The sequence below is a fragment of the Podarcis cretensis genome (genome assembly GCF_951804945.1).
Source record: "Podarcis cretensis genome assembly, chromosome: 6".
Classification (NCBI taxonomy): Eukaryota; Metazoa; Chordata; class Lepidosauria; order Squamata; family Lacertidae; genus Podarcis; species Podarcis cretensis.
Window position 1 is genome coordinate 76,217,536 of NC_137175.1, and position 14,792 is coordinate 76,232,327.

Genomic DNA, 14,792 nt, shown 5'->3' on the forward strand with positions numbered 1-14,792 from the left:
CTAGACCCTCATATGCCACCCCTTCTTCAGTTTTATCTGCATTTGTTGAGATTATAATTAATGAATGGTGGATCCATTGCTCAGAGGCGGGCAAGCTACAAGGGTGAGCTGGTCCTTGTTAACAATACAAAGTTATCCAGATGTTGCCTTGTTATAACACATCCCACTGCCACACACAAAAAAAACCAATGCTAAGATGCTGGAAATCTATACTGCTGGGCAATTATCATTCTGGCACAGCATATAGACAAATATAGTTGTCACAAACCAAAGCATTTTAAATTTTTACTTCAGAATGGCAGAGCCTAGTAAAAGGGAGAAAAGGGCCTCGATTAAAGCCGGAATGGGGAACCTGTGACCTTCCAGAGGCTGTTGGACTACAACACCCTTCATTCCCATGCTGGCTGGGGCTGATGGGAGTTGGAGTCCAACCACATCAAAAGGCCACCACCCCCACTCCCGAATTAAAGCATCCTTGACAAGCTGCCTAAGACTTTCACACCTTTGCAGCTAACAGAGTGAAGACCTGACTGTCTAAATGCTGCACAGACTAAGGCTGCTGTACTCAGAAAATGAAGCTATCAAAGGCTTCACCCCTTAATGTAGATGCATGGCATATATGACATGTTGTGGTTGTGAGGCTGAATTTAATCATTAGCTGATCTGGACATCAGAGAGATCTGATGGGAGAGAGCTGGGGAGCATAATTTTGAATAGGTATGGAACATCTCAGGCTATTCATGTTCCCCAAAGAATCTGGGCCTGTAAATTGTAAGCCAAGCACTGGTGGTGATGATAAATAATATTATGGTGGGTTTGTTCATAGATGTTGCTTTTCAGCCACACACACAATTCCTCTTCCTCCATTTTGGCTCCCATTCATGCCTACCCTTCCAGGTCTGGACATTAGACGAATCCTCTGGATAGTAGGTCCACCATAGAATCAATCACCCTCATTGGTGCTGTGTTCTCCCTTGCTGGATGTCTTGAAGCAGAGGCAGAATAGATATCTGTAGGAATTAGCTCTGGATTTGCCACCTCAGACAGAGGCTTAGACTACTGTCAAGCAGCCTATAAGGCTTTGTTTAACTCTGTGCTTTTCTTCTAATTTTTAATTGCAAATGTAGCAGAAAAGAGGAGACAACGTCATTTCCCATTAACAATAAGAATAACCCACCAATCTTACTTTAAACATAGACATTACTATACACCCAAATTGGTATCCAAAAGAGATTGTTGATTATTAAGATAGATGTTCAACTGTGGAAGGACCACTGAGGAATGGATGGTGGGTCTTCACCTTTCCAACCTTGAAGCACAAGTCTCTTGGCAACCATAAGGACTCACAAGTGCCACTTTTTAATGCCTTGATCAATGCATATATTTTACCATTATATTATTGGTTTCTTTGTTGCAGTTGTAACAGGTGTAGAAACTCATCAATGGTCAGACAAACTGAATAGAGAAAATGTTCTCTTGCACCCTCATAACACTAGAACTTATAGACATCCTTTGAAGCTGAGTGTTGGAAGACTTAAGACGGACAAAAGAAAATCCTTCTTCACACAGCACATCGTTAAGACTATGGAATTTGCTCCCCCAAGAAGTGATGGCCACCAACTTGGATGGCTTCAAAAGAGGACTGGACAAATTCAGTGCTTTTTTTCCCCTAGAAAAACCATGAACGCCTCGCTTGTTCTCTTATAATTGCTATAGCACCCATCTGAGAGGTGCCGGAATTGTGTTCCATCGAGTTCCAGCTGAAAAAAAGCCCTGGACAAATTTATGGTTATCAATGGCTCATGACCACAACTGCTATCTTCTTCCTCCTCTATCAGAGTCACTATGGAGTGGCCGCTGAGACCATATAACACCGGTCCTGAAAGATCTACATTGGCTCCCAGGACGTTTCCAAGCACAATTCAAAGTGTTGGTGCTGACTTTTAAAGTCTTAAACAGCCTCGACCCAGTACAGTGGCACCTCGGGTTACAGACGCTTCAGGTTACAGATGCTTCAGGTTACAGATTCCGCTAACCCAGAAATAGTACCTCGGATTAAGAATTTTGCTTCAGGGTGAGAACAGAAATCGCACGGTGGCAGCACGGTGGCAGCGGGAGGCCCTATTAGCTAAAGTGGTACCTCAGGTGAAGAACCATTTCAGGTTAAGAACGGACCTCCAGAACGAATTAGGTTCTTAACCTGAGGTACCACTGTATACCTGAAGGAGGGTCTCCACCCCCATCATTCAGCCCAGACACTGAGGTCCAGCTTGGAGGGCCTTCTGGCGGTTCCCTCACTGCAAGAAATGAGGTTACAGGGAACCAGGCAGAGGGCCTTCTCAGTAGTGGCAACTGCCCTGTGGAATGCCCTCCCATCAAATGTCAAGGAAATAAACAACTATCAGACTTTTAGAAGACATCTGAAAGCAGCCCTGTTTAGGGAAGTTTTTAATGTTTGATCTTTTATCATGTTTTTAATATTCTGGTGGGAGCCGCCCAGAGTGGCTGGGGAAACCCAGCCAGATGGGTGGGGTATAAATATATCATCATCAACATCATCATCATCATCATCATCATTATCATCCTCATCCTCATTATGCCTATGTATGCCAATGGTTGGAAATCACAAGTGGAGAGAGTGCTGTCATGCTCAGGTCCTTTTTTTGCACATCCTGTAGCCATCTGGTTGGCCCTTGGGAGAGCAGGATGTCGGAAAAGATGTTCCTATTTTCATTGGAGAAATGTTGGATGGTATGCTAGGTGGGCCATTGACATGATCCAACAGGCTCTTCTTATGTCCTTAATGCAATGAAGATGAAAAAAAATACCTTCTTAGCAGCGCATGTCGTTGTGATCTTAAAAGTAAGAAGGCAAGGCTCATCAAGAGGCTGGGAAAACAGAGGAATAGTGATCAAAGTGTCTTTGATTCAGTACCTTTCACTTTATGCAGCTGACTGTATTCCTTGATTTTTCTATTGATACCTCCCCACTAACTTTGAAGAGTCGGTCCATCTAAGTATTGTTGCACAAGAAGTGGGGAAATGGCTGTCACCATTGCATTTACTCAATATTCATAAATCACTTCTCAAAAAGATGATTCCCTGCCTCGGCCCTCTGGCTCATTCAGCCAGTCCAGTTCCCATTGGCAATTGTCTAAGGCAAACACAGATTGATGTGGCGGTGGCAGAGAAGAGGTGCAGCCTGCTGTTCTTCACACAGATTTGTCCTCTGCCTCTGTTCCTCTTGGCCAGCTCACATGGCTCCTTCCACATTGCACAGAGCAAACCGTGATAGATTTGAGCAAACAAGTAATGCAATTCAAGTGCAGCTTGCCAAGCACCACCGAAACACAAGGCTGTCACACCTTGTGAAGAATTAGGGGACAGCAAGGGAAGCTTAGCATGCAGCACCATGAAAATGAATGTCTTTAAATCTATCTTAATATCACAGTGGGATTGACAGCTCTAATATGAGATTGCTTTTCTTTTTTTAATGTAAAAGATTTAATTCCAGGGGGGCACTCAGGCTGCAACCAGTTGAAGTATGGTGAGATTAAAAATATATATAATTATGATCTTCTTAAATGATGCACTGGGCGGGGAATCAGCAAGAATAAGGAGACATTTTCTTCTAGACTGCTAAATAGCTTTTGTTTAACCCCTACTATTGCATCAAACTTCATTGTCCTAATCCCACTCATCAGACACCCTCCCGCCCACCCACCCACTCCTATTTCATGTTGCTATAGCCTCTTCTCAATCTGGTTTATGTTATTCATTTAGATTGAAGCGTAGTCATTAAACAGTTGTGCTTTTTTGATTAATTATATATGAGAAATTAGGGAATCTGTCCATTTCGTTTTCTTGCTTTTCCAATCTTTTCAGCTGTCCTAATTTCACATCAGTTTGTGATGTTTTTATTTTTAAACGTCCTCATGAAAATGTGCACACATTTTTGCAAGCCATTTTCTTGAAATGGCTTCTCTATGCTAAGCAGGAAGTCCTGTCTACCGTCAACGGAATGACTCTTCCTATCTCTGAGCCTGCGACCTCCTGGGTGATACAGACGCCATTAGGCAGTTCAATGTGCATGTGTACTCTGTTCATTTCCCTCCTTCCCATTTCTGCCTCCCGTGTGGCCCCAGGCACTGGCAACCCATGCTACGTCATTGCCAGAGGGTAGTAAGTGGAGTGAGAGAGTGTTGTGATCAGGATGCAGGCCTTACATTGCATGCAAGTCTCTTCTAAATGAACTAGATCCATGATCTCCAGTGATGCTACCAAACACTAAAGGATCAAAAGGAAGCTGCCCTGAGCAGGCAGGGTGCAGGCGATGTGATTGCGGTGAGGATTCCACATTTCTCTCATGTATAGAAACAATTATGGAATAGAAGGGTATTATAAATTTCATCCCTATTTCACAGCCCTTGATACGAATCTGAAAACAAATTTTTGATTTATTAATGCCATCCACGCCACTTCCCAGACAAAGGAACTGGACAGGGGGAAAAAGAGAGGCTGCAATTCTGTGCTCCGAATAGCGTTCTGAAAGCCTCTGGGTATTTTTTAATATCACGCTTCTCAATGTTAATCTCTAAAGATCACTGAACTTGCATTAAATCTACAGATAAATAATGTTACACGGTATTACGAGGTGATAAAATGTGGAAAGCTGCCGTAACCTTCTAGGTGGATTTTCATGTCTAGGAAAGAGGAACTCTACAATGTTGGACTGCCATTTGCAGGTGGGGGCAATCTGTCAGTACAAAGGAATAATGTAAGGGCATTTAGCAAGTTCCTCTCTTTTGTGCTATTGAGTGGGCTTAACCCACAGGTCTCTAGGACTCATGGCCTGCCAAGGCAAAAGCAGCTTACCAACCCTAGACTGGGGCTTGCTGGGTCTTTCACAATAACACCTTTTTTCTGTTCCAGGCAGACTGTAAAACCAGTTTTCACTGAGCCTTTGGTAAATGGCAGGTGGCTCTCAAAAATGGGAGCTTTGAATGGGGGCTGCTTTAATAAAGGCAGTGATGTTCACAATTTCCAGCCCCACTCCCGCTTTGAATAATTGTCCCACCCCTAAGGGAGGACTGAGCTCTGTTCCACTCCAGGAACCGAGTTGGGATCACATGAGCCTGAAACTCACCATGACTTGAACCTGATAACTAAACCAGGGCTGGGCAATGTGGTGACCTGCAGATGTTCAGAACCAGCCAGTATGGCCACCGGTTACAAAACATGGGAGCTGTAGCATCTGGAGAGTACCATGAAGTCTACCTCTCAACTAAACCATGGTTTGGGTCAGATGTGATGACCCAGTGGCCCTCTGTATTTTCTTGGACACCGATTCCCATCAGCCGCAGCTAGCATGGCCAAGAGTTGGGGATGATGGGAGTTCTAGTCCAACAAATTCTGGAGGGCCACAGGTTTCCCCATCCAGGTTTAGGTGATTATCAGCATCAACAGTGAGTGTTGCCTAAATAGGAATTAACCTTGTTCACTTGAAGACAGGTCTGGCCCACTGATGAGGCAGGGCAAGGCATCTGCCTCAAGTGGCAGAAGCCCAAGAGGTGTCGTCCACCTCACCTCCACTGCCCTTCCCACTATCTCCTCCTTCAGCTGTGGCACCATTTTCTACCTTGGTCTCATAGAGTGCATGAGCTTTTATCAGACTTTGGTGAGATCTCATCAGATCTCACTGGAAGTCAGTGCCGCTGTGGGTGCTTCTCAGGGGCCGCCACACAACACAGGTAAGATGGGCACAGTGTTGGTGGCAGGGCAGCATTAAGCAGGGGTGGCAACATGTTCCAGTTTTGCCTCAGGTGGTGAAACGGGATGTGTTCCCCCTGCCTGAGGGTGTCTGAAAAGTGAGGGAATATGCTGGTGTGCCCAGATATTCAGAAAACCCACCAAAACATTCAGCTTTGAACATTGACATTAACCAAATGCTGGGCATTCCCTGTAACACACACACAGTTTGCTTTTTGTCTAGATATTGTGTGTATTTGGGCAGATATCCAAAAAGTGTGTGTTGTCCTTTTAGAAGTAGCGTGACCAACACATTATTTTTCTGTGATTCAAGCCGGGGAAATCAGAATCTCTTTACTTAGCTTCAGGCTGATTCCCGAAGAACTTGCTACACACCTTCTTGTTTATCAGCTTCCTCTTTAAAAAGCCAGTGCAGAAGATGAAGGCATGTGGACTTTTTGAAATCACATGTGGTGATGTGTTCTGTGGATGTTTATCAGACCTATAACAGCCAGGGGTGATTATACTTCTCTCTCTCTCTCTCTCTCTGCAGTTTGCTTGGCTTTTTTAAAGAGGTGTTTTTCTTTTCCTTTTAACAAAATCAAATTTTGATCCCAATACCTGAATTCCACATACAGTATGATAAAATCAATATACATCTCTACAAAAGCTGGCAGTTTCTGGATTTTATTCCCTGCACATTTTCAGATACTCCCTCCCCTCTTCCCATGCTCTCATTCTTTTTTTCTTCCCCCCCAAATACAGGCATAAATGGCGAAACTAATAATACTGTGGCATTCATCACTATCTAGCTGAAGACTAAGCAAAGTTTAGTACGTAGTAAGCTAATAACAGGGGAGAAAAAAATGAAAATGAAAGCTTCCCCTGCTATTGAGAAGGGGGGGGGGGTAATGCAAGAAACACCAGATCAATATGAGTAGACCTGAGTTGAAAAAGACAAGATTTAAGATCATATCTGAAAGAACTTATTGACTTAGCTTTTCTAAACAGAATGCCAGATGTGGGGTGAATAACAAACAAATAAATTCATGTGTTGCACAAATCTTTAGCCTGTGTTTTCTTGCAGCCAATAGGATGCCTCCCTGATCTTCTGAAGCCAACAGCACAACTTCCACAATGGGAGAAGGCCCCAGTAAACACACCACCTTCACCACTTCTAAATCATCAAGGGAATTTTCAAACCAATCTAGCATTCATCAGTCAGTTCATTCAGGGCTCTGAAGTTCCACACTTGGAGCCAGTTTGCAGAGATGTCCACAACTAGGAGTTTATGAAGACTATTCTGGTGAGCCCATGATAGGGCAATAACCTCAGGTGGGGCTGAAAGGGGATGATGGAGAGCAGGAACTGTAAGATGAGATGGGGGGTTGGGAAAGACAAGAGGTGATTTTCCCCCCCTGGTGAGAACAGAAGGATGCAAAAACGGTGTTTTGGACTTTGATGCCTTGATCCTGAGAGACATTGCACTGACATGTGATGCATAAGCAGGAAAATACGCAAACTTGCAACCCTCCCTACCTGATTTCTGCATGGAGAAAAACAAAATTCCGCAATGAAAATTAATTAGAAAAAGTAAGTGCATTTGTGAAAACCTGTGTTTTTCTATGTTTTAGCATGTTTCCATTAGCTCCTGGAAGAAACACAAGGCGCTCATTCTGGCCAGTGACTGAAATAAATTGATTTATTCATTCATTCACACAAAGCACTGGAACACCTTGAGTAGTAGAATCATAGAATCATAGAGTTGGAAGGGACCCCAAGTTCTATACCTGATGCTGGCTTGTGAGAGATCAACCCAGATGTTTTCAGCTTTATCTCTGAATCCTTAAGGACTAGAAATTTGCTTTAAACATTTATGACAAATCCAAAATTCTGCACTGGCTCAAAATTGTTCATTCAGGCCTGCTCCCTAGGAGAAGTATACATTCAGCTACACCACTGTAAGAGCATGGCGACAATCTGGTCCAAAGTGAGTTTGTTCAGCTCTGATTGGGCAGGTGCTTATTTGACTTGCATCCTGTCCACAGGATCAGAGCCTCACAAGCTGGTGCTTTTGTTCTGCACCAGGTTACACCCTCTATTCCTTTTAAGCAGCATAGAACAAAGGGCACCCTGGCCAGGTTTCGAGCTGGCTCAGGATTTTGGGTGGTTCCTGATGAAGACAAAGGGAAATGACTCCCACTTTGCCAATAAGCAATGTGGCAAACACAACCAACCAGGAACTGTGGGAAGGGTCACAGCAGAAACACATGCTTCACACACACAAAATCCCAGATTTGGTTTCTGGAGTCTCCAGTTTTGTTTTGAGATGATGGAGCTTTTGAGAGAGCCCAAGACTCCAGGGAGCTGCTACCAACCAAGGAGAGCTCCTCAACCAAGGGTCCTCTAGATGTTTTAGATGGCAGCCCCAGACAGGAATTTCAGTGACACTCAAGCATAACTTCCTGGTGGATTCTGTCCAGTGGATCAGATGTATGTGTCTCCTGCCCAGCCACTCTCAAAGCACCCTTCAGTTTATCTAGTAGTAGACCCAGCCCCATCTGCCCTCTTATTGCATGATGTTTCACCAGCATCTCTGGTTTGTTTACATCGCACTCTGCTAGGCTATGTGAACTAGCTATGCTTCTCATACTTTACTGTGACTGATCATCTGGGGGGTGGGCAGGCTGGTTGGATTATCGGGCTGCAGGATCAAAGCATCATGGTGTTGTTGTTGTTTTTAAAAGAGGGAACTGGGCCACTCTTTAAATAACTCTAATTTGTTAGGATGGCACCACAAAGTCTGCTTCCAAATGAGCAGAAGAGAGACAGAAATAAAGTGGAGTTGTCATGGGCAATGGTGATTGTTTAACACAAATTGATTTAAGGCAGAAATAATAAGAAGCAGAGGGAACGATGATGAGAAATGGAGGAGACTGGTGCAGAGGCAGAGGAGCAGATAGACAAGAAGCGGGGGGAGGGAGGAGGAGTTTGATTCAGCAAGTGCAAAGGCAGAATTGTGTTCTCTGGGGGGCAATGCTCAGCTTATGCTGTCTCTGTTTTAATATGTTGTGAAATGTGCGCAGTCAACTATTGACAGATGACCATTGCAGCACACTGGATTGTGAATCAGAGTGGGATCAGGGACATCTCGTGCAAACCCACGCAGTCATGAACCTTCCTTGGACCAGTCCCTGCCTCTGTCTCCCTAGCAGGGCTGTATTGAGAACAAAACACATCGTATCCTGAGCAATTATTCCAAATATTGTCAATACTAAATGTGATTATTGCAAACCTTTTGCTTTTACAATCTATACCAGCAGCTAAAGAAGCTGCAACCAGCTTTTGCTTCCTTACACTGGCATTTCAATATTGTAAATAGTTGCACTGAATAAAGATCTTTGTACACCCGAAGTGGTACTCACCTTACTTTTGCTTCATTGTTAAGATCTCTGGATCTTTGGAATCCCTGTTGTCATGAATTTTTAAAAACACGAGTTCCCAAAATGTGCATCAGGCTAAACTGCTGTTTATATGCAATGTTACGTATAGAAAGTTAAATTAATTTTCATCTCATGTGGGGAGGGTGGAGAGAGTGTTCCTGCTTTCAAATTACATCTGACAATAGGCTTTTAACAGTTTGGGATGCTTTCACTATAACAATGGAATATTTTAATCTTTCATAATGGATTTTTAAAAAACCTATTTTGAAATGTATTTTGTCACTCTACAGAAGTGGGATGCTTTAAATGAAGCATTAGAATTAGGAGCTACTAAGACATGCTGTGTGTTGATTCCACTCAGCCTCACGCTAGCGAAAACCAGATAGGAATGCAATCTGCGTGCAACCCTTTAACATCTAAATTCAAGGTTGTGTGCATCTCTGAATTACAGCCAATTAGAAATACTTTTCTCTTCTTCAAAAAAAACACATTTGTTGAGACATCAGTCTAGAAGCAAGCAAAGGGCAGAATTCAACCAGGACAGTTTTATTTTATTTTTTAATTTACTGAATATGTTTCTAACCTATTACTGTGATACATGGCTGGTTGTTTTTCTGTGGTTTCCTGATATATTGAATGTGCTTTGTATGCTGTATATATTTCTATTAATAAAAGAAAGAAAGAAAAGCAACGATTTCTAACCTGCTTTTCATTGCAAGGCAATGCTAGGGTGGGATGCAACATCGCAAATTGAAACCATCCACCACAATTACAAAGGGGAAAGGAAAAATGAGCAGATAAATTTGCAGCAAAAGCAGCAGTGCCTCTGTAACAGGGGCCAGAAAACTTTTGAGCCCAAGGGCAATGTTCCAGGGGTCACTTATCAGCGGTGGGAATGGTGAGAAGCAAAAATGGGTGGAGCCAGGGCTTTCAGTCAGAACTTGCAGGAAATCAGTTCTGGCACCTTTCAGGTGGGTTTCAAAACCTCTTAGGTGGCTGCCACTTATTCTATGAGAACGAGGGAGGTGTCCATGGTGAGTTCCGGCACCTCTTTTGCTGGGAAAATAGCACTAGTTGGAGCAACAAATGTAAATTCTACAGAAATGCTAATTTCCACACACCAAACACCCTCTCTCTTGTCCATCCAGGAAGCAAAAGGCCTTATGAGAGTTCAGAGACACATTCCAGCCTTCCAGAAGCACTTGAGGGTGCAGAGTAGGGCCAATGAGGAGTGCAGCCTGGGGTAGAGAAAGGGTGGTAGTGAGAGAGAGACAGACAGACAGGCTGGGGAGGGGCCAGCCCATCTCTCTCTCTCTCTCTCTCTCATTCTGCCACCCCCTTTTCCATTTCTCCATTTCTGACAGGCCTTTCTTTCTTTCTGCCAGGTTGCTTGAGGAGTAACAAACACTCCTGTCAGAAGTCTGGACTGACCCCTTAGGCTGAGGGCCCTTGGTTGTCCACACCTGATCTATAAATGGTTGTTCCCATTTCTTCCAAGTTTATTTTCATTGCCATATGCCCTGATAAGTTCCTTCCACTCCAGTAAAATGCAACATTTAAGGTTCTCATTATGCAATATATCTCCTGTACTTGTGTGGTGGAAAGCAGAAGAAGGGGGTCGCAGGTGTGGCAATGTAAGTAATTGCAAGAGGAGGCTGCTTACTCATGTAATTTCCTTCAATCATGAGATTATTCAATGCAGCGTCTCTTACCTCCATAACAATGCCCATTCCGATATAAGCTCCTTGGTGCATTGGACCTTGTGGTTCCTCCATCTCAGGGATGCTGCCATTTGCCTTTGAGCTGAAAGGGGTGAGGTTTCCATTATTCCGTAGGACTCAGATGAAATGAAGCCTGACCATTGTTCTTACCTATATCACTCTGTAGCACCCTGCTTGTGGTTAACGCTTAGCTAGAATGAAATATTCAACACAGCAATAGAGAAATTAAAATAATAATTTATTTGTCAGACAAATAAATGTGAGGCACAGTGGTATATGGTTACCAAGCTCTGGCCTGGCCTCCTGCCATTCTGGCCAGCACTTATATTTCCTTAATCCAGCCCCCTTGCTCCTCCTGTGGCTGCCTCTGTCCAATCAGCCTGGTTGAAATTCCTATTGGCTGTTTGCTAGAACCAATCACAAAAGATACACCCATTTCCTCTTGTCCTTTTATGGGAAACAAAAAGCTATATATTCTTCTATCTATAAATGACAAATAAGTAGTAATATATCTTACATGTGTCTCAACAAGGAACCTTAATTACCAGCTCACCTCGCCCTATTGCCCTCCAAAACAAATGGTTTAATCTTAAATTTTTATCTTAAACAGATGTCAAGGATCTTGAGTTCACATCATCATTGAAAGATCTCCTTCTCTTGGAGGTCTTTTAAACAAAGGCCTGACAACCATATGTGTGCTCTAATGATGTTTCCTGCTTGGCAGGGGGGCTGGGCTGGTGGCTGATGGCCCCTGTGATCTCTTCCAACTATATGAAATAAGAATCTAGCATAAGGATTTAACATTTCTTAGCTTCTAATTCCTTTGCATAATTACATTTAAGCCAATATATTTAATACATAACATAGATAGCTTTTTAGAAGAATAAACCTTTTCAAAGTAAAAAAGGAAGGAACAGTTTCCAGCCTCAAAATAAGATAGAAAGAAAACCTCTTCTCCAGCCAAGCCAGTTGCCTTTTTCACTGCTCTTGACCTTTCAACCTTAGGAAAATATGGCTCAAGTTTAATGGGAGGCACATGGTTTTATTTTACTATTTACCCACTCTTAATTATGTTTTTCTCTTTTTTTATCTTCTGTAATATGTAGGGTCAGTGTAACCTTGGCTGTCAGCCTGTAATTCCCTTTTTACGACTTTGAGAATTGTTTTCTGCTATAAATCAGGGGGCCCCCTTATCCAGGAGAATAAACATCTTGCCAAGGTTCTTAGGCAGCTGCTCTTCTGCCTGGCATGAACATTTGAAAATCTTTAAGCTCATTTTAAAATACAGGCCCTGATCAAGCCTTAATAAAAATGCAGGCTATGATTAGATGCCTCAACTCGTGTAGGTAAACATGTTCATGGTGTGCAACACAGTTGGAAACAGCTCTGGCGGAAAGTCAGATCTACCCTCAGGCTTCCAACAAGAACAGACACTGGTGCTTAGGACGTAGGGCACAATTCTGACCAGCAGTGTGGCAGAATATGAAAGAATGGCACAGCCAGCAGTGCATCCATCACCCAGCCCTAATGGAAGGTAAGGGGCAGGGTGGAACCAGTTTCCAGGCTGGCACTGTACATAGACTGGATCAGGTCACTTTCCCTCAAATGATGGCAGCATGGTTGGCGCAGCACAGACCCTGAAATGCCCTTTTATGAGGCTACTACTGATAAGAATTCCACCTGCAGTAAACTCTGCATGCCCAACATTTGGATGGGCACAATGGGGCACACATTGCACCTGAAGCCTCTCTGCTGACAGTGAAGCTCTCCCACCAGCAAAGCTCACTTGAGGGGACACCTCACCCCATCCAAGCCCCTTCCAGCACTGTGGTTTGGGGGGCAGTATTGCTCTGCCTAGCATTTATATTAATATAAAACACAATTGAGGCCTAGAGTCACCTGTCGTAGTCATAACACAAACAACATCATGGCCTTCTTCTTCCCATGTTGCCTCTGTATGACCCCTCCTACAATTATTAACACATTGCTCTCCCAGTAAGTACCATTACATGCACTTTACCATGGAACTGTATATGGATTTTCAGTCTCAAAAGATAGATTTTCATTTTTATTTTAAAGTGAAGTGTGAAGTGGGGAGGAATCAACAAAATAACATCTCACTAGAACCAGCTTTCAGTTTGCTTAGCTTCCAAAGAGAAATCTCTGACAGAGAACATAAACTGACAACCTGGTGCTTCCAAGAGAGCTGGCAAGGAAATAAATAGACATCTAGAGCTCAGACACCATTAGGGTATCATGTCAGGCATCACTGCCCAAGGAGAGAATTTGTTTGCCTTCATCTTCGTCCAGAGTATTATACTTCAGAGCAACAGGGCACCAGGATGGAAGTTGGGGAGAGATGTCCTTAACAGGGAGCAGTGGAGCACTTCAAAGCTCTTGAGGAGGGAATGATAGCTTTCTGTCTCTGAAGTGGAAAGCAAGGATCAAGGTACTGATAATCGCGTCCACAGCTGCCTGACGTTGACTGAAGATGTCAGGTCTGGAGGAATGCTTTTTCTCAAGGGAAGCTGAGACCACAAGGCTTGACAGTTCACCAACCGTAGCGACAAGCCCTGGCTTAAGTTGTTGCAACCTAACTTCTACCACTCAGCATCACACTGCTTTCTCACAGGCCTCATCATGTCCAAACACTCAAGGTATGTCTCCCTTTGCAAGAAGGAATCAAAAACTACCTAAAAGAAAAACCCAGAGGAAAGGTCATTGCAATGCCTTACTGCTAGGAGTTGCTGTCTTAGCCTCTTCTAACTGCACAATCCTATTGATTTCAACATGACCAGGGATCACACTGTACTTGTGCCATTAATTTTTGATAATACATTTTTCTGTTCACACCCCATTCACTATTATACTTGCAAATTACTTTGTATATATTGCATTTATTCACCTCACAAATTTCTCTCACATTCCCATTCAATCCAGTAGCTTCCCCCCAAAAAATCCAGGAAAGATTATCAAAAGCTTTTTCTGTATCTGGTTGTTTATCAAAGGCATAATATTTATGCCATTACTCTGAACTCAAAAATCTGAGGACCAAGTGTAAAAGCAATAGAGATGAGCCCATAGTTCATATGTTGGAGCATGCAGGAGGTTCGAGCTTCAATTCCCACAGCAAGGACCAAGTAGCAAGTGAGCTACTGCCAGTTATAGAAGACCAAACTAGACTAGACGGACTAATAGTCTCATCTAGTATAAACTTCCTGAAGCTGATGATGAGGATGTTGAAGATGACTAAGATTTCTAGGCACTACATCAAAATTAAGAACACAGGTGCTGCTCTCAGGCTAATATAAAGATACCTCTCCACTCAGCACATAGAATCATAGAATTGTAGAATTGGAAGAGAACCCGCAATGGTCATTTGGCCCAGCCTCCTGCAATGCAGGAATCTCAGCTAAAGTATCCATGACAGATGGCCATCCAACCTCTGATTAAAAACCTCCAAGGAAGGAGAGCCCACAACCTCCTGAGGGAGACCATTCCACGGTTGAACAGCTCTTACTGTCAGAAAGTTTTTCCATATGTTTAGTTGGAATTTCCTTTCTTTTAACTTGAAGCAGGAGAAAACAAGCTTGTCCCCTCTTCCATGTGACAGCCCTTGAGAGATATTTGAATAAGGCTATCATATCTCCTCTCAGTCTCCTCATTTCCAGGCTAACCACACCCAGCTCTTTCAAGTGCTCCTTTTAAGGTTTGGCTTCCAGACCCTTGGTTTCCAGTCATACCATTGGTCCCTTTCCCTCAGTATTGTCTGCACTGAGTGGCAGGGGATCTCTAGGGTTTGAGACTGGGCATTCCCAGCCCTACCTACAGATGCCAGGCATTGAACTTGGGACCTTCTGCATTCAAAGCAGATGCTCTCT

General features: G+C 43.4%; 1 protein-coding gene across 5 annotated transcripts in view; it reads left to right on the forward strand.

The window, feature by feature from the left end:
* Positions 1–9,881, forward strand: part of LOC307218880 (uncharacterized protein) — an 84,032-nt gene extending 74,151 nt beyond the window's left edge. For 4 of the 5 annotated variants that reach the window (XR_013840064.1, XR_013840065.1, XR_013840066.1 and 1 more), the window contains one exon: positions 6,835–9,881. Coding sequence is in view for 1 of the 5 variants with exons in the window: in XM_079981832.1 (XP_079837958.1) it covers positions 6,835–6,854 (20 nt within the window). In the remaining 4 variants the exon portion in view is untranslated. Of the gene's footprint in view, positions 1–294; positions 1,673–6,834 lie in introns of those variants that run through there. The other variant, XR_013840063.1, reaches the window with a different exon arrangement.
* The last annotated feature ends 4,911 nt before the right edge of the window (positions 9,882–14,792 follow it).